At 33.1% G+C, this 27,352-nt stretch overlaps 1 protein-coding gene across 1 annotated transcript in view; it reads left to right on the top strand.

Moving 5' to 3' along the window:
- The window catches only part of LOC139482354 (uncharacterized), a 57,239-nt gene that overhangs the window by 20,602 nt on the left and 9,285 nt on the right, over positions 1–27,352 (top strand). Inside the window, exons 2-6 of the mRNA XM_071266208.1 lie at positions 14,037–14,298; positions 18,812–19,318; positions 23,361–23,467; positions 25,048–26,286; positions 26,865–26,895. Coding sequence (XP_071122309.1) covers positions 14,037–14,298; positions 18,812–19,318; positions 23,361–23,467; positions 25,048–26,286; positions 26,865–26,895 — 2,146 coding nt within the window. The remainder of the gene's footprint in view (positions 1–14,036; positions 14,299–18,811; positions 19,319–23,360; positions 23,468–25,047; positions 26,287–26,864; positions 26,896–27,352) is intronic.

The following is a 27,352-nucleotide window of genomic DNA, read 5'->3' as shown; positions in this document are numbered from 1 at the left end:
TGGAAATAATTGTGCCTAACAAAGGACTCTTCCAAGTAGTGTTTGTCTACAGAGCATCAGAATGTTCCCTTAAAGATTTGAAGACAGCTTTCCTCTATGATCTTGCTCCTACTTTGGATTTACAACACTCAAATTTAATTATAATGGGAGATTTTAACTTTGATTTGCTATCTGGACATGATAATTTCCTGAACTTTATGTTGGACACATTTATGTGCTCCCAAATTCTTACTAAGCCTACCAGATTATACACAACATTATTAGATCATATTTTCCTAAATATTGATAAAATTTTTCATTATGAGACAGATATTCTTGATGCCTATTGGTCCGACCATCAGATTATTTATGTTACAGTTCAGTTACATCAAACATATTAAAGTAAGAAGTGTAAAACCCACCACATTTTTTTGGACATTTAAGTTTGTTCAATAGAACAACCTTAAATGTCCAAAGAGGGGTTATTTTTGCTCATGGGTTCCCCTCACCATTTTATAAAGGTTGGGGTCACAGACAAATTTTGTTCATGTGAATTTCACACAAATTCATGTGAAATTCACATGAAATGATTGTGAAATTCACGTGAAAAAATTCATGTGAATTTCACATCAAAACAAATTCATGTAAATGATATTCATGTGAAACTCAAATGAAATGAGTTCACACGAATTTCATGTATAAGCTCAATTCATCACATGAATTTCACGTGAAAATTAAATTCACATAAAATTCACGTGAACAAAATTTGCCTGTGTAATTGTGGAAGGAACTGACAATACAGTTAAAAGAGTATGAATGGTAAGGGGCATAATTGGCCTCTGAAAACCAAGATTATTATATTTTGTTAAACATGTTTATATCAAATATTATATATCACACAAAGAAATAATCCACATTTCAAAATTTTGCTACATCTGGAGCCAAAAGGACCATTACCATTAATACTGCTTTCAAACATACTTAAGTTTTATAAGAAAATGTGACAAAAAATCTAAATAATTTATTGTGAAGGCTGGAAAAATTGGGTACATGTATAAAGGGGATGAGAATCTAGGATATATTTTTTGGTCCATTAGAATAAATGTTGAATAATTTTTATTGAAACATTTTGAAATGTTTTAAGAACAATAATTGAGGTATCATTTGTGTTTTATTTTTAAATTCTTTGATATTTGTAGTTGATTGATCAATTTGTAGCATATAGTGATGGCTGTGATATAATCTTGATAATTTAATAGTACAAGTATCAAATAAGATGAATGATCTTCATGTTGTTAAAATAATTGTAGAAAAATAAATCACTTCACGATATACATGTTTTAATACAGTTAAAAGTATTTAGTATATAAGCAGTTATAAAACAGGTTTAAATGTTAGCAATAACCTTTTTTTTTTTAAAGCAAGCAAATTTTTTAAAAACATTTATATTATAAGAAATATCTCGAAGAAAAGTTCTGGTATAATGTAATGTCAGGGTCTATGCTAGGATAACAGGTGTCCTGTGCCATGCACGAATAACAAACAAGAATGTGGTGGCATAAAAACCTGATACATATGCAGGAGATCAGTCTCCCAATACAGACACTAGACTCGCATATGCGACAGTGTCGCAGGGCCAGACAAAACAAAAAAGTCATCTATGGTCATATAATAAACTTTATGGATCTGATTTAAATGATAGTTTGTTATTTGTTTCTATAATTTTTCATGAGTATATATTGTTGTTTAAGAACTCTTTTTTATAACTGCTTATGTACTAAACACTTTCAACTGTATTTTTGATTCAATTTATATGTTGATGTGTAGAGAATATTGTAAGCAATATATATTGCACTGTTATAAAATCTAACAAGGACATTTACTATAATGATTGACTAGTATGCATGAAGCATGGACTAATTCAACAGTTGAGTGAGATGTAAGGCTGACATTGTATATATATATATATATATATATATAGACTTTCTGAGAAGAGAATGTTTTATAAATGTATCTCCATAGAAGCATGACACATTCTATCTCCATAAAGGAAATAAATGCATTGTTATTTATTGTGAAATCAACTAGATATGTATATAAATAAAACGTAAAAAGCAAAATAGTGTGATTTTTTTCTCTTAATAAATGATTAGTTAAAAAAATTGTCTTGATCATTTTTGTCGAGCCTGCAACTTTTGTTGCAGTTAGCTTGATATAGGGATAGTGATCCGGCAACAGAATTGAATAACTATATTTGGTACGTGCGTTCCTTGCAAGGTCCTTTTGCCTGTCGGACAGTTTTCACTTTACCTCGACCTCATTTCATGGATCAGTGAACAACGTTAAATTTTCGTGGTCAAGTCCATATCTCAGATACTATAAGCAATAAGTCTAGTAGATTTGGTGTATAGAAGAACTGTAAAGTGTACATGTCCAACTGGCAGGTGTCATCTGACCTTGACCTCATTTTCATGGTTCAGTGGTTATAGTTAAGTTTTTGTGTTTTGGTCTGTTTTTCTTATACTATATGCAATAGGTCTACTAAAATTGGTGTATAGAATGATTGTAAGGTGTACATGTCTAGCTGACAGGTGTCATCTAACCTTGACCTCATTTTCATAATTCAGTGGTCAAAGTTAACTTTTTTAGTTTTGGTCTATTTTTTTAATACTTTATGCATTAGGTCAACTATATTTGGTGTATGAAAATATTTTATGATCTATATGTCAGTTACGCAGGTTTTATTTGAACTTGACCTCATTTTCACAGTCCATTGCTAAGTTTTAAGTGTTTGTGTTTTGGTCTCATTTTCTTTATTTATAAACAGTAAGTCATATATATTTGTAATATTGAAGAATTGTTAGCTGTACATGTTTGCCTGGCATGGTTCAATATGTTCAATAAGGCATTGTTTACCAGGTGAGCGATTCAGGCTCTTGAGAGCCTCTTGTTTACTTATGGTTGAGATATGTTCATTATGACATAATATATATATTCTCAAAGTTTTATCGCTATTTGTGCAGTAGTAAAGGAGAAATTCAATAATTAATGAAAAGATATTAACTACCGGTACTTCCTGTAGGTCGTGACGTTTTCTCCTGGTCTTTGCATGCCGGGATTTAAAATATAATCATTAAAAGTCTTGGTTTTTAATCATATTTTACCGTTATCGTAAGCGTGACGATGACTAATGCTATATCTTTAATAACCATCCGATAATAAGAAAATAAAACACACAGTCTTGCAGTTGTACACATTCATGAGAAAAACTTCTATATTTACCGTATATATTGCAATTTATTTTTGTAGACAGCACAAGAAATTATTATAAATATTTTTTTTATGCTTAAATTTATACTTTTTGAAACTGATAAAGTGAATAAATATAAATATATAACTTAAAATGTTACTTTAAGACAATATATATAGGTTCACGCTTCTTGACCTTTTACTATCTACGCTATGACTTTATTTATGCGATATAAAGGTGAAATGTTATTTGCAGATCGGTAAGTAGCTTGGCCTCTAGGATACACCGTGCCAGGTGTGACTGTCTATTCAGATCAGTGGGTTATACGACAGGAGGTCAAGTTTAATACACAAATTTAAAATAGATTTTCAAGGTGTTGACAAATACAAGTGAATCGCCGTGGAATTATTTAATTATATTTGGTGCTATTATTTTATTTGAATTCAAAGAAGTTACTAAACTAAGAAATGAACCGGTTAAAGTCTGGAAATTAAATTTAGTTGTCGGAATGAAATGATATACACTCTTATCCTTTTATCATTTATTAATATTTTTTTAAAAGGAAAATTAAAATTAGTTTTACACAAGCATTTTAATTGTCCTAAATAGGCAAAAATGTACAGGAACACTAAAATTTAGACATTTGAAAGCCATAACCAAATGAAAGGTATACCTGTATTACATATTTACTTCTAGCGTTATAATTGGCATAAGATTTTAGCTGATACCACTATAACACATAGTCTCAGATTCTAGTGAGGTCGGAAGGGTTAATCTTATGAAGTAATATAGATTATCTGATATCATTTGGATAATGGAAGAAGCTATTCTATATATAAAAACAAATAAATTTATTAGCAATACACTCGAGATCAAAGGTTGTTAATTTTTCTGATCCAGTTAATTTTACTCACATATTTTTTTATATTTTGATTTGAGCGTGCTTGTTTTTACATGACAGTTCTTTTTTCATTTCTCTTCTTATCTCGTTAGACGAATGCAAACCGGCACAGTATATTCTGCATTTGTATAGTCCGAAGTTTCCTAATTGATATTCTTGTTTCACATGTAAAATGAATTAACAATTATAAAAAACGGCATTCATTTTGAAATATAGCACTGTTTTCTAGAGTGAAAATGAAGTCACATATGTGACGGTATAAACAAAAGTAAATAAAAGTAAAATTTAATTTAAAAAACATGGAGATTTGGTCTATACCTATTCTTATAACCACTCTTAAATTTTGTAAGATTTTGTACACAGGCTGTATATCAAGGACAGTTTTATATTGGTATGGTATATTAAGTTTTACCTGAGCACACCTGGTTCACTCGCAATGACGCACGTGATTCATTGACCTTGTTCATTGTGTATTAAACTAAACAAGCCTGTCAGGAAGTCGACCTTTAGAATACCCGAATATGTCATTTTTACAATACCCCGGTAATTACAAGAAGACAAGTTTGTGAACGTTTTGGTCAAGTTAGATCAAAACCAAAAATAATCTTAAAATATACGTTGGAAAAAAGCATTTAAAAAAACTTTTACAACAAAGATAAATCCTCCACAATAAGTATCTCCAGACTTTTTTTAGCTCACCTGGCCTGAAAGGCCAAGTGAACTTTTCTCATCACTTCGCGTCCGTCGTCTGTCGTCCGTCGTCGTTAACTTTTACAAAAATTTTCTCCTCTGAAACTACTGGGCCAAATTAAACCAAACTTGGCCACAATCATCATTGATGTATCTAGTTTAAAATTTGTGTTTTTTGACCCGGCCAACCAACCAAGATGGCCGCCATGGCTAAAAATAGAACATAGGGGTCAAATGCAGTTTTTGGCTTATAACTCAAAAACCAAAGCATTTAGAGCAAATCTGACATGGGGTAAAATTGTTTATCAGGTCAAGAACTATCTGCCCTGAAATTTTCAGATGAATCAGACAACCCATTGTTGGGTTGCTGCCCCTAAATTGGTAATTTTAAGGAAATTTTACTGTTTTTGGTTATTATCTTGAATATTATTAGAGATGGAGATAAACTGTAAACAGCAATAATGTTCAGCAAAGTAAGATCTACAAATAAGTCAACATGACCAAAATGGTCAGTTGACCCCTTTAGGAGTTGTTGCCCTTTATAGTCAATTTTTAACCATTTTTCGTAAATCTCCATGATCTTTTACAAAAATCTTCTCCTCTGAAACTACCGGGCAAAATTATTCCAAACTTGGCTACAATCATCATTGATGTATCTAGTTTAAAATTTGTGTTTTTTGACCCGGCCAACCAACCAAGATGGCCACCTCGGCTAAAAATAGAACATGGAGGTTAAATGCAGTTTTTGGTTATTACTCAAAAACCAAAGCATTTAGAGCAAATCTGACAGGGGTAAAATTGTTTATCTGGTCAAGATCTATCTGCCCTGAAATTTTAAGATGAATGGGACAACCTGTTGTTGGGTTGCTGCCCCTGAATTTGTAATTTTAAGGAAATTTTGCTGTTTTTGGATATTATCTTGAATATTATTATGGATAGAGATAAACTGTAAACAGCAAAAATGTTCAGCAAAGTAAGATTTACAAATAAGTCAACATGACTAAAATGGTCAGTTGACCCCTTTTAGGAGTTGTTGCCCTTTATAGTCAATTTTTAACCATTTTTCGTAAGTCTTAGTTAACTTTTACAAAAATCTACTCCTCTGAAACTTTTGGGCCAAATTTTACCAAACATAGCCAGAATCATTATTAGTCTATCTAGATTAGAAATTGTGTTTTGTGACCAGGCAAACCAACCAAGATGGCCACTACGGCTAAAAATAGAACATAGGGGTAAAATGCAGTTTTTGGCTTATAACTCAAAAACCAAAGCATTTAGAGCAAATCTGACAAGGGGTAAAATTGTTTATCTTGTCAAGATCTATCTACCCTGAAATTTTCAGATGAATTTGTGTTATTATCTTGAATATTATTATAGAGATAAACAGCAAAAATGTTCAGCAAAGTAAGATCTACAAATAAGTCAACATGACCGAAATGGTCAAGTTTTAGCTCACCTGGCCTACAAGGCCATGTGAGCTTTTCTCATCACTTGGCGTCCGTCGTCGTCGTCGTCGTCGTCGTCGTCGTCGTCGTTAACAATTTTTCAAACATCTTCTCCTCTGAAACTACTGAATGGATTTATATGAAACTTAGCATGATTGTTCCTTAGAGTATCCTGCACAAAGTGTGTGCTTCGATTTTTGATCCGTCAAAAAACATGGCCGCCGTTACTTAAAATAGAACATAGGGGTCAAATGCAGTTTTTGGCTTATATCTCAAAAACAAAAGCATTTAGAGCAAATCTGACATTGGGTAAAAATGTTCATTAGATCAAGATCTATCAGCCCTGACATTTTCAGACGAATCAAACAAACCATTGTTGGGTTGCTGCCACTTAATTGGTAATTTTAAGGAAATTTTGCAGTTTTTGGTCATTATCTTGAATATTATTATAGATAAAGATAAACTGTAAACAGCAAAAATGATCAGCAAAGTAAGATCTACAAATAAGTTAATATGACCAAAATTGTCAATTGATCCCTTAAGGGGTTATTGTCCTTTAATGACAATTTTTCACAATTTGTTCATCATATTTGCTAACTTTAAAAAATCTTCTCCTCTGAAACTGCTGAATGGATTTGGATGAAACTTAGCATGATTGTTCCTTAGATTATCCTGCACAAAGTGTGTGCTTCGATTTTTGATCCGTCAAAAAACATGGCCGCCGTTACTTAAAATAGAACATAGGGGTCAAATGCAGTTTTTGGCTTATATCTCAAAAACGAAAGCATGTAGAGCAAATCTGACATGGGATAAAAATGTTCATTAGGTCAAGATCTATCAGCTCTGAAATTTTCAGATGAATCAAACAAACCATTGTTGGGTTGCTGCCACTTAATTGGTAATTTTAAGGAAATTTTGCAGTTTTTGGTCATTATCTTGAATATTATTATAGATACAGATAAACTGTTAAAAGCAAAAATGTTAAGCAAAGTAAGATCTACAAATAAGTCAATTTGACCAAAATTGTCAATTGACCTCTTAAGGAGTTATTGCCCTTTAAAGACTTTTTTCACAATTTGTTCATCATGTTGACTTACTTTAAAAAATCTTCTCCTTTGAAACTGCTGTATCAATTTCAGCCAAACTTAGGCTAAATGAGTTTTAGAGTTTCAGAGTATCTAGTATAAATTTTATATTTCATTTCCTTGTATGTCAAGAAACATAGCTCCTATGGCTAAAATAGAACATAGGAGAAAATTATTTTTTTTTTGCTTTTGAAGAAAATAGGACGATTCAAAGAACATTTAAATAAATTGAAAAGCCAAAATAATCATTGATATGAGATTAAACCAAAAAAATTCAGGTGAGCGATTCAGGCTCTTGAGAGCCTCTTGTTAACAATTTTCTTAAAATTTGTAAATTTTTACTAACTTTTTCCACTGAATCTATTGGTCCAAGTTCATTATAGATAGAGATAATTGTAAGCAGCAAGAATGTTTAGAAAAGTAAGATCTACAAACACATCCCCATCACCAAAACACAATTTTGTCATAAATCCATCTGTGTCCTTTGTTTAATATTCACATAGACCAAGGTGAGCGACACAGGCTCTTTGGAGCCTTTAGTTTCACTTTATTGTGACTACTTTTACATTATTATAGCATAAGTCCTATATGATACTTGAAACTGCATCTCGGTGCCAAAAATGTAAATTTAGTGACGAGCTAAAACTAATGAAATTGAGAATAGAAATGGGGAATGTATGATCTTTTGTCATTTACAGCTTTGCAACCTGATCATGACTTCATCATTGTACGCTGAATATTTAATTAACTCTCTTAAAAAATTAAGATTTATGTGTTGAAATATTCTTATCAACCTATAAAGTGAACCATTACTTGATTTGATGATTTTGGAAACGATGAAGACTTCTTTCATTAATTGGTCGGGTAGAACATCCATCAGCTTGACAAATCATTTGAACACTGATTAACGGACATGTCATGCTGGATACTAGGACTTTGTGGTAATTAGATATCCGTGGTCATTAGTTTTCAAGATGGCGTCTTCCCGAAAATTGAGAGTTGATTTTAAAAAACTAATAACTCACTTATCTAGACGAATAAACCTTTAATATTTTGGGAATATGCTTATTTATTTAGGATAAACATAATATCAAATTTTATTTTTTTGGCGAATTTTCCCTTTAATATAACATTAATTTTCACTAGCTAAATATAATATGTTTATCATTGTTTGTCCTGCAAATACATAATTTGACTACCATTGGTAGGTTACTTCAATGGGTCCACCATTGGTAGGTTTCTTCTATTGGTCCACCATTGTTAAGTTACTTCTATGGGTCCACCATTGGTAGGTTACTTCTATGGGTCCACCATTGGTAGGTTACTTCTATGGGTCTACCATTGGTAGGTTACTTCTATGGGTCCACTATTGGTAGGTTACTTCTATGGGTCCACCATTGGTAGGTTACTTCTATGGGTCCACCATTGGTAGGTTACTTCTATGGGTCCACCATTGGTAGGTTACTTCTATGGGTCTACCATTGGTAGGTTACTTCAATGGGTCCACCATTGGTAGGTTTCTTCTATTGGTCCACCATTGTTAAGTTACTTCTATGGGTCCACCATTGGTAGGTTACTTCTATGGGTCCACCATTGGTAGGTTACTTCTATGGGTCTACCATTGGTAGGTTACTTCTATGGGTCCACTATTGGTAGGTTACTTCTATGGGTCCACCATTGTTAAGTTACTTCTATGGGTCCACCATTGGTAGGTTACTTCTATGGGTCCACCATTGGTAGGTTACTTCTATGGGTCTACCATTGGTAGGTTACTTCTATGGGTCCACTATTGGTAGGTTACTTCTATGGGTCCACCATTGGTAGGTTACTTCTATGGGTCCACCATTGGTAGGTTACTTCTATGGGTCCACCATTGGTAGGTTACTTCTATGGGTCCACCATTGGAAGGGTTACTTCTATGGGTCCACCATTAGTATGTTACTTCTATGGGTCCACCATTGGTAGGTTACTTCTATGGGTCCACGATTGGTAGGTTACTTCTATGGGTCCACCATTGGTAGGTTACTTCTATGGGTCTACCATTGGTAGGTGACTTCTATGGGTCCACCATTGGTAGGTTTCTTCTATTGGTCCACCATTGTTAAGTTACTTCTATGGGTCCACCATTGGTAGGTTACTTCTATGGGTCCACCATTGGTAGGTTACTTCTATGGGTCCACCATTGGTAGGTTACTTCTATGGGTCTACCATTGGTAGGTTTCTTCTATTGGTCCACCATTGTTAAGTTACTTCTATGGGTCCACCATTGGTAGGTTACTTCTATGGGTCCACCATTGGTAGGTTTCTTCTATTGGTCCACCATTGTTAAGTTACTTCTATGGGTCCACCATTGGTAGGTTACTTCTATGGGTCCACGATTGGTAGGTTACTTCTATGGGTCCACCATTGGTAGGTTACTTCTATGGGTCTACCATTGGTATGTTACTTCTATGGGTCCACCATTGGTAGGTTTCTTCTATTGGTCCACCATTGTTAAGTTACTTCTATGGGTCCACCATTGGTAGGTTACTTCTATGGGTCCACCATTGGTAGGTTACTTCTATGGGTCCACCATTGGTAGGTTACTTCTATGGGTCCACCATTGGTAGGTTACTTCTATGGGTCTACCATTGGTAGGTTTCTTCTATTGGTCCACCATTGTTAAGTTACTTCTATGGGTCCACCATTGGTAGGTTACTTCTATGGGTCTACCATTGGTAGGTTACTTCTATGGGTCCACCATTGGTAGGTTTCTTCTATTGGTCCACCATTGTTAAGTTACTTCTATGGGTCCACCATTGCAAGGTTACTTCTATGGGTCCACCATTGGTAGGTTACTTCTATGGGTCCACCATTGGTAGGTTATTTCTATGGGTCTACCATTGGTAGGTTACTTCTATGGGTCTACCATTGGTAGGTTACTTCTATGGGTCCACCATTGGTAGGTTTCTTCTATTGGTCCACCATTGTTAAGTTACTTCTATGGGTCCACCATTGTTAAGTTACTTCTATGGGTCCACCATTGGTAGGTTACTTCTATGGGTCCACCATTGGTAGGTTACTTCTATGGGTCTACCATTGGTAGGTTACTTCTATGGGTCCACTATTGGTAGGTTACTTCTATGGGTCCACCATTGGTAGGTTACTTCTATGGGTCCACCATTGGTAGGTTACTTCTATGGGTCCACCATTGGTAGGTTACTTCTATGGGTCCACCATTGGAAGGGTTACTTCTATGGGTCCACCATTAGTATGTTACTTCTATGGGTCCACCATTGGTAGGTTACTTCTATGGGTCCACGATTGGTAGGTTACTTCTATGGGTCCACCATTGGTAGGTTACTTCTATGGGTCTACCATTGGTAGGTTACTTCTATGGGTCCACCATTGGTAGGTTTCTTCTATTGGTCCACCATTGTTAAGTTACTTCTATGGGTCCACCATTGGTAGGTTACTTCTATGGGTCCACCATTGGTAGGTTACTTCTATGGGTCCACCATTGGTAGGTTACTTCTATGGGTCTACCATTGGTAGGTTTCTTCTATTGGTCCACCATTGTTAAGTTACTTCTATGGGTCCACCATTGGTAGGTTACTTCTATGGGTCCACCATTGGTAGGTTTCTTCTATTGGTCCACCATTGTTAAGTTACTTCTATGGGTCCACCATTGGTAGGTTACTTCTATGGGTCCACGATTGGTAGGTTACTTCTATGGGTCCACCATTGGTAGGTTACTTCTATGGGTCTACCATTGGTAGGTTACTTCTATGGGTCCACCATTGGTAGGTTTCTTCTATTGGTCCACCATTGTTAAGTTACTTCTATGGGTCCACCATTGGTAGGTTACTTCTATGGGTCCACCATTGGTAGGTTACTTCTATGGGTCCACCATTGGTAGGTTACTTCTATGGGTCCACCATTGGTAGGTTACTTCTATGGGTCTACCATTGGTAGGTTTCTTCTATTGGTCCACCATTGTTAAGTTACTTCTATGGGTCCACCATTGGTAGGTTACTTCTATGGGTCTACCATTGGTAGGTTACTTCTATGGGTCCACCATTGGTAGGTTTCTTCTATTGGTCCACCATTGTTAAGTTACTTCTATGGGTCCACCATTGAAAGGTTACTTCTATGGGTCCACCATTGGTAGGTTACTTCTATGGGTCCACCATTGGTAGGTTATTTCTATGGGTCTACCATTGGTAGGTTACTTCTATGGGTCTACCATTGGTAGGTTACTTCTATGGGTCCACCATTGGTAGGTTTCTTCTATTGGTCCACCATTGTTAAGTTACTTCTATGGGTCCACCATTGGTAGGTTACTTCTATGGGTCTACCATTGGTAGGTTACTTCTATGGGTCCACCATTGGTAGGTTTCTTCTATTGGTCCACCATTGTTAAGTTACTTCTATGGGTCCACCATTGGTAGGTTACTTCTATGGGTCCACCATTGGTAGGTTACTTCTATGGGTCCACCATTGGTAGGTTACTTCTATGGGTCTACCATTGGTAGGTTACTTCTATGGGTCTACCATTGGTAGGTTTCTTCTATGGGTCCACCATTGGTAGGTTTCTTCTATTGGTCCACCATTGTTAAGTTACTTCTATGGGTCCACCATTGGTAGGTTACTTCTATGGGTCCACCATTGGTAGGTTACTTCTATGGGTCCACCATTGGTAGGTTACTTCTATGGGTCTACCATTGGTAGGTTACTTCTATGGGTCCACCATTGGTAGGTTTCTTCTATTGGTCCACCATTGTTAAGTTACTTCTATGGGTCCACCATTGGTAGGTTACTTCTATGGGTGTACCATTGGTAGGTTACTTCTATGGGTCTACCATTGGTAGGTTTCTTCTATTGGTCCACCATTGTTAAGTTACTTCTATGGGTCCACCATTGGTAGGTTACTTCTATGGGTCCACCATTGGTAGGTTACTTCTATGGGTCCACCATTGGTAGGTTACTTCTATGGGTCCACCATTGGTAGGTTACTTCTATGGGTCCACCATTGGTAGGTTACTTCTATGGGTCCACCATTGGTAGGTTACTTCTATGGGTCTACCATTGGTAGGTTACTTCTATGGGTCCACTATTGGAAGGGTTACTTCTATGGGTCCACCATTAGTATGTTACTTCTATGGGTCTATCATTGGTAGGTTTCTTCTATTGGTCCACCATTGTTAAGTTACTTCTATGGGTCCACCATTGGTAGGTTACTTCTATGGGTCCACCATTGGTAGGTTACTTCTATGGATCCACCATTGGTAGGTGCTCTCATTCCTTGTCCAAAGAGAAGGTGAAAAAGTGAGTACTGAGTAGCTGGTGTCATTCTATAAGCCATCATTATATGTGCTATATAGTTTGGCCAATCTGTCTGTTTTTCCAGTTGCGTTCTCAATGTTTGGACAATAAAGGCGTTCACATGCTGCATTTGTTTGTGGATGATATGCACTTGTATAGTGGCGTTTAATTTGGAGAAGCTCACATAAAGATGCAACAAGCTTTGAAAGAAAATTAGCTCCTTGATCAGATACAATACAGTGGGGTGCACCAAAATGGGCAATTATCTCCCTGAAAAATATTCACAAGTCTTAATGTATGTTTTTTTATCTGCATACATGTTTGGCCAGTAATATCTCTAACGTACAGCTTCATAAGTTCTTTCTTCTCCTTGGTGACAGCCAACAATATTGTCATGGAAAGCTTCTAGTACTTCTTTATGCAGGATTATTGGTATTGCCAGCTGCTTGACCATGTTTTGTCCTTTTGGTAGGCGATAATAAAATCTCAAATGTATTTGCTATATTTCTTATAAATTGTACATCACTACGTGGGTACATTATGGCAAGAATATATGTTTACACTTTTGTACATTTTGTTCTTACCTTGAAAATTAAGAAAGATATTCTACTCATATATACTTCTGAATAGAGATTCATTCATGTTAAAATAACTACGATAATTTATCAATTTATTTGGACGAAAAGATGTCAAAATTTATTGAGTACGTTTGGTCCACCATTAATTACCTGATAGGCAATAATTGTGTGATGTTTATAAAATATAATTGGCACAGGTAATCGCCGCAGTATTTATAGCAAGGTATAGCTACGTCATACCCATAGGTCAAGGATTTTGACCTCTTTTAAAGAGATGCCTTGTTGCACATCTGGAAATGAATGCTATAGTTATATCTGATGTTATTCTTTGAGTTCAAATTGAGTGATTCATATGAACCATATTTCATTTAAAAAAAAAACATTACAGAGTAAATTAATTATTAAAGAACATGCAGACACATGACATACATTTTGTTTATATCTAAAACAATCTTAAACTGTATACTTCACATAGAATTACTTTTAAGCGGAGGAAAATTTATTAGAGGCAACTAAATTCTGAAGATTAATCGACAATCAAAGAAACATTTATTTGGGCATATATCTATTTTTTTCTGCAGGTTTTTGCATAGTTGAATCGGAATTATAGAAAAATGGAATGTTGTAAGTAGATACAAAACAGGGAATGATGAACTATTTTAGCAAAAGATGAATTGGATCGGCTTCTGTGTGTTCACATTATTTTTACTCTTTGGAATTTAGTGGAATTTCCTGACCTAAATGGTTTATGAAAATTAATATATTTATATATAGTATAGTAACAATTTGACTTGTGTTTTGTAGACGGAATCAGAATTGCTGTTGTTTACACTCAAAAAGATGGAACCCAATTATTTCAAGACATTTATAGCTCATGGGGATTACGAATCCTTTGAAAATCGTGTTTACTTGGCAGGTGCCTGCAATGTTGGCAAGTCTTGTTTAGCTAGCATTTTGATTGGTGAAAAGATTTCTAAGGAATGGAACTCTACTAACGGGCTAACGATCTACTTTGGAAGAAATGGCATTCATCTTGAAGACAGGAAAATGGTTACACTTGGGAAATGTATGTCAAAATTTATAAGCATCTGATATTTTGATGAGTTTTTTTACTGAATTTAATTTCTTTTGGGCATATTAAAATGGATATAATAAAAACAAATAGATCTATATGACATGATTGAATTTTCATTTTGGAAAATAAACAAAATTTGACTTGTCTTAGTAAATCTTCTATAAGACATTTATATTTAGTCTTTATTATCTCGAAAGCGCCAAAAGTCAAATGATGCTAGACATAGTGATTACTATTGGGCATTTGCGACGAGGTAAACTATTTGTGTAAAGCTTTATGTTTCAGAAGGTAGGAGATCTAGATGCTTTGTGATCGAATTAATGTAAAAAGTTTGTTGTATTCCTTGGCCTTGTTCTTTTTATATATTACATGTATATACTGTAATGTAAAACACAGGAGAGGTGAGCAGTAATTAAGATGCAATCAAGTGTACAGAATCACATGACACTCTTTCATTAAAGGAACAAATATTATGAAACCATATGATGTTTAAGATCCAGGAAAATATTTTATAAAGATGGAAATAGTATTATGTAATGGTTGTTTTTAAAAACTTTTATCCTCCATAGTTTTCTTCAAGGGGGGACAAGTATTATGAGGAGCAAACAATTTTTAAAATATGCATACAGCTTCATACCTAGTATGCAGATGCCTTATATTTTCATCTGTCTTATGTCCATTGTCTTTCATCTCATTTCATGGTTTCACAACTGTATGAAAAAATGCATAGTTTTGTCAAACCTACATCTGTAGGAGATAGTGATCTGGTTGTGGTGGCAGCACTAACTTAGAGGCTTAGTATTTTAGAAGATAGAAGACCTGGATGTTTCATACTTTTTATCTAGATGCCAAATGATATGATGTTTCCATCTGTCATATGTCCATTGTCCATGACATCATTTCCATGGTTCATTGACAACTTAATAAAATAGTTAACATTTTTTGTAATGTTAATTTCACTTATTATGAGTAATGGGATAACCATATTTGGTGCGTACATACTTTGCGAGGTCATGCATGTCAGACAGTTTTTATCTGACCTCAACCTCATTTTATGGATCAGTGAACTCGGTTGAGTTTTTGTGGTAGAGTCCATATCTAAGATACTACAAGCAATATGTCTTGTTATTTTTAGTGTATGCAATTATTGTAAGGTGTATATAACAGGCTATTATTTGAACTTGGAATTATTTTTAATTATGGAATTTGCTTCATTTCTTGTTATTGAAATTTTTAATAAATTCCATGCTTTTCTGTACTAAAATGTTCTGTGCTTGCGCACAACACTTTCTATTACAAAGAAAATAGTATATTTTCAATAGAATGCACTGTGCCGCGCACAACACTTTCTAACCAAAATACATTGTATGGAAAGTGTTATTAACCGCTCAAAAGATCATAATACTAAATAAACATGGAATTTATTAAAAAATTTAAACACAAGAAATGAAGCAAATTCCATAATTAAAAATAATTCCAAGTTTAAATAATAGCCTGTTATATGTTCGACTGTCAGGAGTCATCTGACCTTAACCTCATTTTCTTGGTTCAGTGATAAAAGTTAAGTTTTTGTGTGAGTCTGTTTTTCTCATACATGTGCTGTATGCATTAGGTCAACTATATTTGGTGTATGAAATCATTATAAGGTGTACATGTCTGTCTGGCAGGTACCATCTGACATGGACATCATTTGCATGGTTAATTGGTCAATGTGATGTGTTCTTGGTTTAGTATGATTCTTACATAGGTCAACTATATTTGATGCATGGAATTATTTTAAGGTGTACTTGTCAGTGTGTCAGGGTTCATCTGACCTTGACTTCATTTTTAAGGTTCATTGGTCAATCAACAGTTTTATCTGTTTTATTGTTTATTGTAATAGGTCAACCATATCCTGTGTTTGATTGATGGTATACATGTATTTTCAACTTTGTTTTCTTGACCTTGATCTTTTTTTTTTTATCATGTGTATGTTAATTTGATACTTTAGTGATACCGTATAGTAAGTTTTTTTCACAGTTGTAAAATTTCACGATTTAGGGGCTACAATGTATATGAAAAAATTTGGCAGTTTTAATTTTGGTGGATTCTTAAATTCCAATTAAATATTTTGGCGGATACTGAAATTGTTACAGTTAAAAAGTTGTAAAACTTGACAAACGAGTGTCTATGATTTTAATTGATTTTTTTCCTGAATGACCTCTTATTTATTGATTATATACACCTAATCGCTATTTATTCCATTCCAGATAAGTTCTAAATTTACACCACTTTTTCATCCAGTTGAAGCTATCTGGGACCCTGTTTAAACAATTCACCATGCATGATACTTTTTAATGAGACCTGTTTAAACTACCGTAAATACTTCAAACAAAATATATTTTTACTTCAATTTTAATTTTGAAAAAGTGGATCATATTACATCAAAGTTTCTTGATGATCACTTTCTAAAGTTTTTTCTCCCTCAGCTCACTACTGATGACCTCCATTTTTCGGCCGGTGACCCATACAGGAAGTTGTATAAATGAATGTTTTTCACGGAATGGACTAAATAGCGATAAGGTGTATTATAATACAATTTATAAATAGAATACCTGTGACTTGGATATTTGTTACAGGTATTAAAACGTCTTGTAAATTTTATGATTGATTAGTTACAAAATTGACCAGACCTTTGATGTACTAACTAATTAGGTTACAAAATTATCATGAGTGTTTACAACCCTTATATAGTTTAATGATACTAATTAATAAGGGTAATTACCTGATAAGAGTACCTTACACTCTTATTCTAATTAACACTTATTGATAAGGGTATACACACCTGACAGTCATTTTATAAAATACATGTATGTACAATGCCCTTTCGCATTTATGTCGTAATAAGGGTATACACAAATGACAGTCATTTTATAAAATACATGTATGTACAATGCCCTTTCGCATTTATGTCGTAATAAGGGTATACACAACTGACAGTCATTTTATAAAATACATGTATGTACAATGCCCTTTCGCATTTATGTCGTAATAAGGGTATACACAACTGACAGTCATTTTATAAAATACATGTATGTACAATGCCCTTTCGCATTTATGTCGTAATAAGGGTATACACAACTGACAGTCATTTTATAAAATACATGTATGTACAATGCCCTTTCGCATTTATGTCGTAATAAGAGTATACACACCTGACAGTCATTTTATAAAATACATGTATGTACAATGCCCTTTCGCATTTATGTCGTAATAAGGGTATACACACCTGACAGTCATTTTATAAAATACATGTATGTACAATGCCCTGTCGCATTTATGTCGTTAAAACTTATGCCGTTATTGAGCTGCCGACCAGAAAAAATATATCATTTACAAAATGCTTTAGCCATTAGAAAGTACCCAACGTTTGATAAATTTTTGCGATTTTCGTTTATCTGCCAAAATAAGCAAAAAATAAACACCCTGAGAAAAAAATCATATATACAGTTCTTTATATTTAGAACTCAAATGAAAATCAATAGTTATTGATGTTGGCCAGACATTTCAGCTTTTGTACTCTTGTTAAATTTGTTATGTGAAATACTTGCTTATTATGAGCAATAGGATAACTATATTTAGTATATGGGATCCTTGCAAGGTTTACAAGTCTCTCAGACAGGGTTCCTTGAAACTTGATCTCATTTCATGTATGGGTGATCTGTTATCCTGGTCAAGTCTGTATATCAGATACTCAATAATAAATAGTTCAACTTTATTTGGGGTTTGGCATGATGGATATATACATGTTTGACTGACAGATTTCATTTGAGCTTTAACTAATTTTTTTGGGTCTACTGTTCAATTTAATTTCTTTCCTATTTGATCTATTTCTTAGATACTATAAGCAATAAGGTCACTATATTTGCTGTATGGAATTATTGTTAGATGTACATATACGAAAATAAGGAAATATGGTATGATTGCCAATAAGATCATTTCACCAAAGTTCAAATGAAGTTGATGTAAGCTATTATAGGCAACTATAGGGCCTTCAACAATATGAAAAACTCATACTGTATAGTGGGCTATAAAAGGCATGAAAAAACTAACAGCCTAATTCATAAAAAAAACAATACAAAAAGTAATATGACAGACATGAACCAATGACAACCACTGAACTGCATGCAAAAAACGGACTTTCCAGTTTTAAGCTATGTCAATTAATAATTATAAGATATATTTCGTTTGCTATCTGAAAGGTTTTATCACAGTTTTATACCATGTTCCAAGTTGAATTCTTGGCTTGAAACACCACTTTCAGTGGCCATTACACTTTTTAAATGAATAAACTTCTTTTATGATTAAAACATAATACATTTTACTGAATTGATTCAATGTTAAGGTAATCTTATATAATATAACGAAAATTAGACTGGACCCTACATGAAATTAAAAATCCTTTTGAAGAAAAATATCTCAATTTAAACTTTTCTTTTTTTTAATGACCTTTATTTTTTTTCAGCTGATACAAGTATTATGAAGAAGTTGTTATTAGGAAAGCCAAATATTGCTTTGAAAAAAGAGAGAGGAAATGTTGAGAAACGAAGAAATTTCAATAAAGAGGCAACAGACCATAAAGATTCAGCTTTGGAATCATCTAAATTGAAAACTGTTGACAAGGAAATCGGCAAGAAGCAAGAGAACAAAAGTCCTAGCAAAACAAAGGATGAAAACCCCACTGTTCCTTCAATGACTGAAAATGTCAAAACTAATTTGCCATATTATCCTCAAATGCATCCAAAGCACAAAGCTCTTACAATTCAGAGTGATATCTTAGAAGAGATAAGGACTGGTGAATATAAGATTAGAATAGCTCCATCAGATTTAGTAGACTTTGGTGGACAAAGATGCTTTGATATGACACATCAATTATTCATTCAACACAAAGGAACTTTTGTTCTGATGTTTGATGGGAGATATGAGTTACATAAACCGCTTGACGAATATCCACAAGGAGAAACTGGAAAAGGTATTTACAAGCATATGAAATAACATGACAAAGTGTGTTTATTTATTAAGACGTCTTTGATTAGAATTAAACTTTTACAACCAATAAATGAATAAGGTCAATATGGAATAAAAATTTTTCATCAATTAATTGTTATTAAAATCTTTATTAGTAATTCTATAGAGCATAAATAAAAAAAGTTAAATTTAGCCTTGTAATGCCATATTCCAGAAAACAGTTACCAATGAAGTTTTCGAAAGAAATGCATATTATCATATATAGAATCTATTCAAGGAATAACAGTACTGTAGTTGAAGAGTTGCCACCGTCAATTGTAGATTTGAAGTTTTACTGGCGACGCGTAGCGGAGACAGTAAAATGGAGATTTGCGACCGTCAAATCAAAATTGATGGTGGCAACTCTTCAACTACAGTACTGTTATTCGGATTATAATGCATTACAAAAAGAAAAAATCCGATAAAACTTGAAAAATGTCTAAATATGTCAAATAAAAAAAATCCGTGAAACTTCATGAATGAAAGAGGTCATGAAGTCATCATCATGGCTAAACGTGACGCCATACAAATGAAAACTTACAAACTGGACATTATTACGTTACCTGTACGCTTCAAATTCAGATAAAATTACATTAATACGGCAAATTTGAGGTAGGTGTTGTTTTATTTTCGATTATATAGTAGTAATCGAACCTTTGTTGATTCATCAATTCAAAATGGCGGGTCCCTTCTTAGTTACGCCAGGTCAACTGTGGATTTGGCGGCAACTTTTAGCCAATGAAAAAAAATGTTACATCCAAATTGCATTAGAATTATCCTTTGACATACAGACACTTAGTTTTAGAACCATGATATTAGTCTTAGATGCATGACTTTTTATACGACTGCAAAATTTTTCGTCGTATATTGCTATCACGTTGGCGTCGTCGTCTGCGTCGTCGTCGTCCGAATACTTTTAGTTTTCGCACTCTAACTTTAGTAAAAGTGAATAGAAATCTATGAAATTTTAACACAAGGTTTATGACCACAAAGGAAGGTTGGGATTGATTTTGGGAGTTTTGGTCCCAACATTTTAGGAATTAGGGGCCAAAAAGGGCCCAAATAAGCCTTTTCTTGGTTTTCGCACTATAACTTTAGTTCAAGTTAATAGAAATCTATGAAATTTTGACACAAGGTTTATGACCACAAAAGAAAGGTTGGGATTGATTTTGGGAGTTTTGGTTCCAATAGTTTAGTAATTAGGGGCCAAAAAAGGGCCCAAATAAGCATTATTCTTGGTTTTCGCACAATAACTTTAGTTTAAGTAAATAGAAATCAATGAAATTTAAACAGAATGTTTATGACCACAAAAGGAAGGTTAGTATTGATTTTGGGAGTTAAGGTCCCAACAGTTTAGGAATAAGGGGCCAAAAAGGGACCCAAATAAGCATTTTTCTTGGTTCGTACCATAACTTTAGTATAAGTAAATAGAAATCTATGAAATTTAAACACAAGGTTTATGACCATAAAAGGAAGGTTGGTATTGATTTTGGGAGTTTTGGTCCCAACAGTTTAGGAATAAAGGCCCAAAGGGTCCAAAATTAAACTTTGTTTGATTTCATCAAAAATTGAATAATTGGGGTTCTTTGATATGCCGAATCTAACTGTGTATGTAGATTCTTAATTTTGGGTCCCGTTTTCAAATTGGTCTACATTAAGGTCCAAAGGGTCCAAAATTAAACTTAGTTTGATTTTGACAAAAATTGAATCGGTTGGGTTCTTTGATATGCTGAATCTAAAAATGTACTTAGATATTTGATTATTGGCCCAGTTTTCAAGTTGGTCCAAATCGGGGTCCAAAATTAAACTTTGTTTGATTTCATCAAAAATTGAATAAATGGGGTTCTTTGATATGCCAAATCTAACTGTGTATGTAGATTCTTCATTTTTGGTCCTGTTTTCAAATTGGTCTACATTAAAGTCCAAAGAGTCCAAAATTAAACTTAGTTTGATTTTAACAAAAATTAAATTCTTGGGGTTCTTTGATATGCTGAATCCAAACATGTACTTAGATTTTTGATTATGGGCCCAGTTTTCAAGTTGGTCCAAATCAGGATCTAAAATTATTATATTAAGTATTGTGCAATAGCAAGAAATTTTCAATTGCACAGTACTCAGCAATAACAAGAAATCTTCAATTGCACAGAATGGTGCAATAGCAAGAAATTTTCAATTGCACAATATTGCGCAATAGCAAGAAATCTTCAATTGCACAGTATTGTGCAATAGCAAGTATTTTCAATTGCACCGTATTGCGCAATAGCAAGAAATATCTTATTGCACAATATTATGCAATAGTAAGAAATTTAAATTGGATTTATCTTTCTTTGTCCAGAATAGTAGTTGAATCAACTTAAATCAATGTTTTATACAATGTATATTCACTTTTACTACCAACTGATAAATTAAAACAATCTTTACCATTCAGTGATAACAAGCACTTTTTTTACATTTTGATATTTTATGATGTATTTTAATGAGTGATTATTGTTGCAAACTCCATTAGAAATTTGAATTGAGATTGGTTTTGGAATAAAGGATAGGGGGATGTGAAAAAAAAATTGGGGGGGGGGGGGGGGGGGGGTTTCAATTTTTCTCATTTGAAATTTCATAAATAAAAAGAAAATTTTTCAAACATTTTTTTGAGAGGATTAATATTCAACAGCATAGTGAATTGCTCAAAGGCAAAACAAAAATTTTAAGTTCATTAGACCACATTCATTCTGTGTCGGAAACCTATGCTGTGTCAACTATTTAATCACAATCCAAATTTAGAGCTGAATCCAGCTTGAATGTTGTGTCCATACTTGCCCCAACCGTTCAGTGTTCAACCTCTGCGGTCGTATAAAGCTGCGCCCTGCGGAGCATCTGGTTTTAGTTGGTAGTGGCTTTGAACAAGCTGTCATTAAACTGCGAGTACTCTCAGATCTGTACCTAGTGTCTTTTTGTTGTCGGGATGTACAAGTACTCGGCCACATTTACTTGTATTTGTGTCATAATATTACCATCTGAAGAGTAAAGCCTTTTTCAGCTGATTTTTATAGTTCGTTCTTATGTTGTTCTGTTATACCACTGTCCCAGGTTAGAGGGAGGGTTGGGATCCCACTAACATGTTTAACCCTGCCACATTCTGTATGTATGTGTCTGTCCCAAGTCAAAAGACATGTACAATGTTTTAAACGAAAAAATAACAAATATCACATCACATGAAAAGTGGCTCATAATCCTAAATAGACATAATATTATTTGGAATAAAGTATATAGACTGCCATTTTATTTTACTAAAAGTTCAAAATTACAGTAGCTCCAATAATTAATCACAGAATTTTGAGAACAAATAAATTACTCTACAAAATTTAAGTCTGACAAAACAATAAATGCACTTTCTGTGTGGACTATAGAAACTATAATAGAACACATATTCTGGACATGTCCAAAAGTATTTGATGTTTGGGAAGAACTTCATAAATGGATATATTCAAAAGTCCAAATCGAACCACCACTTAATTTAGATATGGTCTTATTTGGTATATATGAAGAAAAAAAAACAGAAAAAAATTACATAAGATGATATTATTAAATAAATATTGTATATACCGGTATACAAAACAAAAATGCTATGTGTAAAAATAAATATTGTAGCCTTAAAAAATTATCTTAAAGAAAATTTGTTTATTTAAAAAATGAAATGTGTTTATTTATTAAAAATAAACCATTGCATAGTCCTGGCTCCAACTAATAGAATGCTTATACAGGTAAACTTTTAGGTAATAAAACTCTCTACCCAATCCATGCTGTCCAGGTTAGATTTTCTTTTTTTTTTAATAACATTATTATTATTTACTTATAAGTTTGTCAAATGATTCAAAATATCAACTATATGTACTTGTCTCTATTTTCCTGATGTACTATGGACTTACTTACTATGATTATTTATATGCATCGTTTTTGCCAATAAACATTAAAAAAAAAGATTGAAGATGATTATTTTAAATTTTTAACTTTAGATATCCTTGTCCACTGGGTGAATTCAATTCTGGTATATTGCAAAGAAGATGACGATCTGTTGCCAATGATAATGTTTGCTGCAACGCACAGTGACCTTTTGGAAATGGTAAGTTAATAAGCTAATTTTACATAGAGTCCATTTAGAATATATGATAACTGTGTTTAAAAAATTATCCTATTTGAGTATTCCTGTGTTTTTACCTAACTTCATGACGTTTTCAGCAATAAGATAATGTATTCCTATGTTTGAAGATCAGCTGTGATTAACTACAGCAACAAAAAAGTGTTGCATGGTTTCTATGTTGTTGTCATTTTCTATTTGATATTCTCAATTTTTTTCCAGCCAGCGACTTTCATAGCTATCCTACATTCCGTCTATGGCGTCCATAACTATTCACTTTGTCGTTTAAGTTTTTGAAATTTTTATAACTTGAACAGGCAAAAGAAAATTATTTAAACTTTTTAAAGGGGCACAAGCTTTCAAGAAAATTAAAAAAATAAATAAAAATATGACTTTTTTTTTTCGTAATCATTAATGAAATAGGGATAGGATAATTTGCTTTTAGCAGCCAGTTTGTCTCAATTTGTCAAAATAAGCTAAGAAACTGATGAAAGAAAATAATTTGACCTCATTTATTCTGTGTTCATGTGATATTGAAACAGACAGGCTGCTAAAAGTAAAATATTATTTTACTTTCATTAAAGATTGAACAAAAAAATTCATATTAAAAAAAAAAAATTAATCTAATGCCCCTGTCGTAAATTTAGATAATTTTCTTTTGTCTGTATTAGTTATTAAAGTCATAAGAAACGAGTGACCGGAGAAAAATAATGTTCTTCCAATTCTTGAACCAATGCATACAAACATCATAAACTTAGTCTTCTGTGCACGAATTTATCATTTTTTTCGCATAAATTTCTTATAATCGTCAATTTCTTTTTCAATCGGTCAGTGTTGTTGTGAAAATATGTAGTAATTAAAGTTCGTGTTTTGAAGCGGAAGTTGAAAGATTGTCACCTGTTTGTCAACAATCAACAAAAAATCAACAAAAAGCATGGAAATTGAGCAAGTGTTTAACATGTAAATTCAGATAATAGTTTATTTTAAGGACATCCATGCTTATTGCGATCACCAGATTTTTACGAGATGGGTCACACTGAGGTCACTTTGCATACAGAAAATATGTCGGGGGAATTGCTTTCTGGAAGGAAGCAATTAAAATAAAGTAAACTTCTTCTAAATATGAATAAATTAAAGAATTTTCTTCAGAAAAAGGTATATGTACACAAGTCTTATAATGAAAACTATCCATTGAGTTATAAAAAACATATGCATTATTTTTTTTAATTTGAGGTTTCTTATGACTTTAAGTTGCAATGAAAACGAAAAAAAAGATTTTTCTAATATTGTTAAAATTTATAACGTTAAAAAAAACTTACTTTATTATACCAAATATACTGTAAATTCAGAAATATTGCATGTTTTTGTTATTACGATTATTGAGAAATAGACCAAAATGCGATATTCATTATTGCTAAATGATACTCAATCAGTCCCATTATTCGCTTTTATGTAAACCTCTTAATGTATAGTAATACTTTTTTTAATGATTAAATTAAATTATGAATTAATACATCTGCTTTTTATATGTTAAATAAACTTTAGCATGTGTCTTCTTGTTTTAGGATGAAATGTTAGCTAAAGAAAGAACATTCAAACTGGAACTTTCTAAACTATTTTCAACCCATGTTAAAAATAGACACATTTTGTACGACAAAGTATTTTTCATCAACGCAACTAACTCAAAGGATCCACAAATAGAGCATCTGAAAGATAAGTTGGTAGATATTGCTTTCCAACAATCAACATGGGGACAACGAATGCCAATTTCATGGGTCCCACTTGAACTTCAAATTTCTGAAATGCGTACAAACAATTTCAGTGTTATACAAAAGGAAACAATTCAAGAACTAAACAGATTAAACGATGAATTTTCAATGCCCGAAGATTTGATTGATAAATTTTTAAAAATCCAACATTCTCTTGGAAAAATTCTATATTTCAATATTCAAGGTCTTGATCAATTCATAGTTGTTCAACCTACGGTAATGGTGAATATTTTAAGGTCATTTATTACCGACAAAATGTTTTGGCCGGAACAACAAGATTTGAGAAGCATCTTAGAAAACACGGCAAAGACTGGTACAATTAAAAAACTGCAGCTGTTTCAACTTTGGTCCCAGCCACCATTTGATGTTTATTTGCCAACTGATCAGCACAAGGAATACATTCTCAATGTTCTTGCACATCTAGATATACTTGTCCAGCCAAAACATGAAAGCAAAGTTAAAACAAGTGATCCCTTATACATGGTACCTAGCGTTGTCAAAACTAAATTACCAGTCAATCTTTTTCCCAGCGAAGAACAGAAAACCATATGCTTGTCTTATTACTTGAAAGAATGTGCTATTCCAACTGCATTGACTTTTAAGCTCATCGCTGCAGCCGTTATAATATGGCCTCTGAAAGAAATTGATGGACGCCCTTGTCTTTTTTTCAAATCAGCAGTTCTAGATATTGATGACAACAACGAACTCTTAATTGCAATCAAAGATCGAAAGGTAATATTCTATCTGACGAACAAGATTTCCAGGCATCTTATATCACCAGATGTAGCCGCAAGTATTCAAGAATGTATGACGTCAGCTTTACAAAGAGTTTTACATTTCTATCAGGAATGTTTTGGACAGACATCAATAAAGATTAACGAAGTTAGTCTTTTTGAAATAGAATTAGGGTTAATATGTAACCAGGAACCTTGCTTGGTATCTGTTGCAGACGCCAAATGCAAGGAGAGTTGGATTTGCGAAAATAATCAGATCGAGCATAACACGAAACACTGTTTATACTGGATATTTGAAAAGGTAAGGAAGTATTGTCAGAAAAAAAGTTAATTGCAAGGTACCGATTTCAAATATTAAAAAAGTCAAAAACTGTTTTTTTAAATTATTGAAAAGTTCATAACATATTTTCCTAAAAGGAATGAAGACATATGAAACAAATTGCATGAATTCTTAATTTGTCTCTTGCACACTTGTTATATTAATTAAGGCAATGTGGTATGATTGTCAATAAGAAAACTATCCAATTGAAGTTTATTAAAGTATTTAGGTTACTGTAAGCCTTTAACAATGAGTAAAACTAATACCGTATATGCAGCTTTAAAAATCTTCACATGACAAAATGTGATTTATGGTAATGAAATCCTAGGCTTAATAATATACCAGTACATGTAATGCATAGATTATGTTCATTGAAATCTAAAATGTCACTACAGACACAATCATAGCAAACGAGTTGGGAAAGATAGACGAAAGTATTAATTCACTTTTCATTATCTGTTAGTTTGGGCAAAAAATATTTTCGCAATATAACTTTTGTGCTTTGAAATTTCACAAGTTCTACAAATGTTCTATACATAATACCTTTTTTTTTTGTCAAGCAAACGAACACCTGCAGCAAGGAATGTAAAGGTGAGATATACAAAAATTTACTTTAAACTTTTATTTCATTGAAGAATTTATCATTGTAACTTAAATTGAGAAATATACAATAAAATGTGAGTAAAGTCTTAAACCATATGCACAAAATCATATAAAAACAAGTTTTAATTTTTAGGCAACTAATGCATCTAACTTGTGTATGCTGCAACAACAATCATAAATTTATTGTTGTTTTTTTATCCGCTTCCTAAACGATTACATCATGAGACAGTATAATACACTGATTTGTATTTTATTTGCTTTGCATTTTTATATACGCCTGATTACAGGACGTATTATGGTATACCATTGACTGTCTGTCTGTCCTTCTGTCGTCGACATGTCGGACATTAACTCAAAAAGTCTTTAACCGATATGCATGAAACTTTGATGAATTGTTTATTTCTATTGACGTGAGCTCCCTTCTTTTTAAAAACTCAATTATACC

Source organism: Mytilus edulis, chromosome 7 (assembly GCF_963676685.1).
Source record: "Mytilus edulis chromosome 7, xbMytEdul2.2, whole genome shotgun sequence".
Lineage (NCBI taxonomy): Eukaryota > Metazoa > Mollusca > Bivalvia > Mytilida > Mytilidae > Mytilus > Mytilus edulis.
Note: the sequence above shows the minus strand (reverse complement) of the source record. Positions and strands in the feature narration are given on the sequence as shown.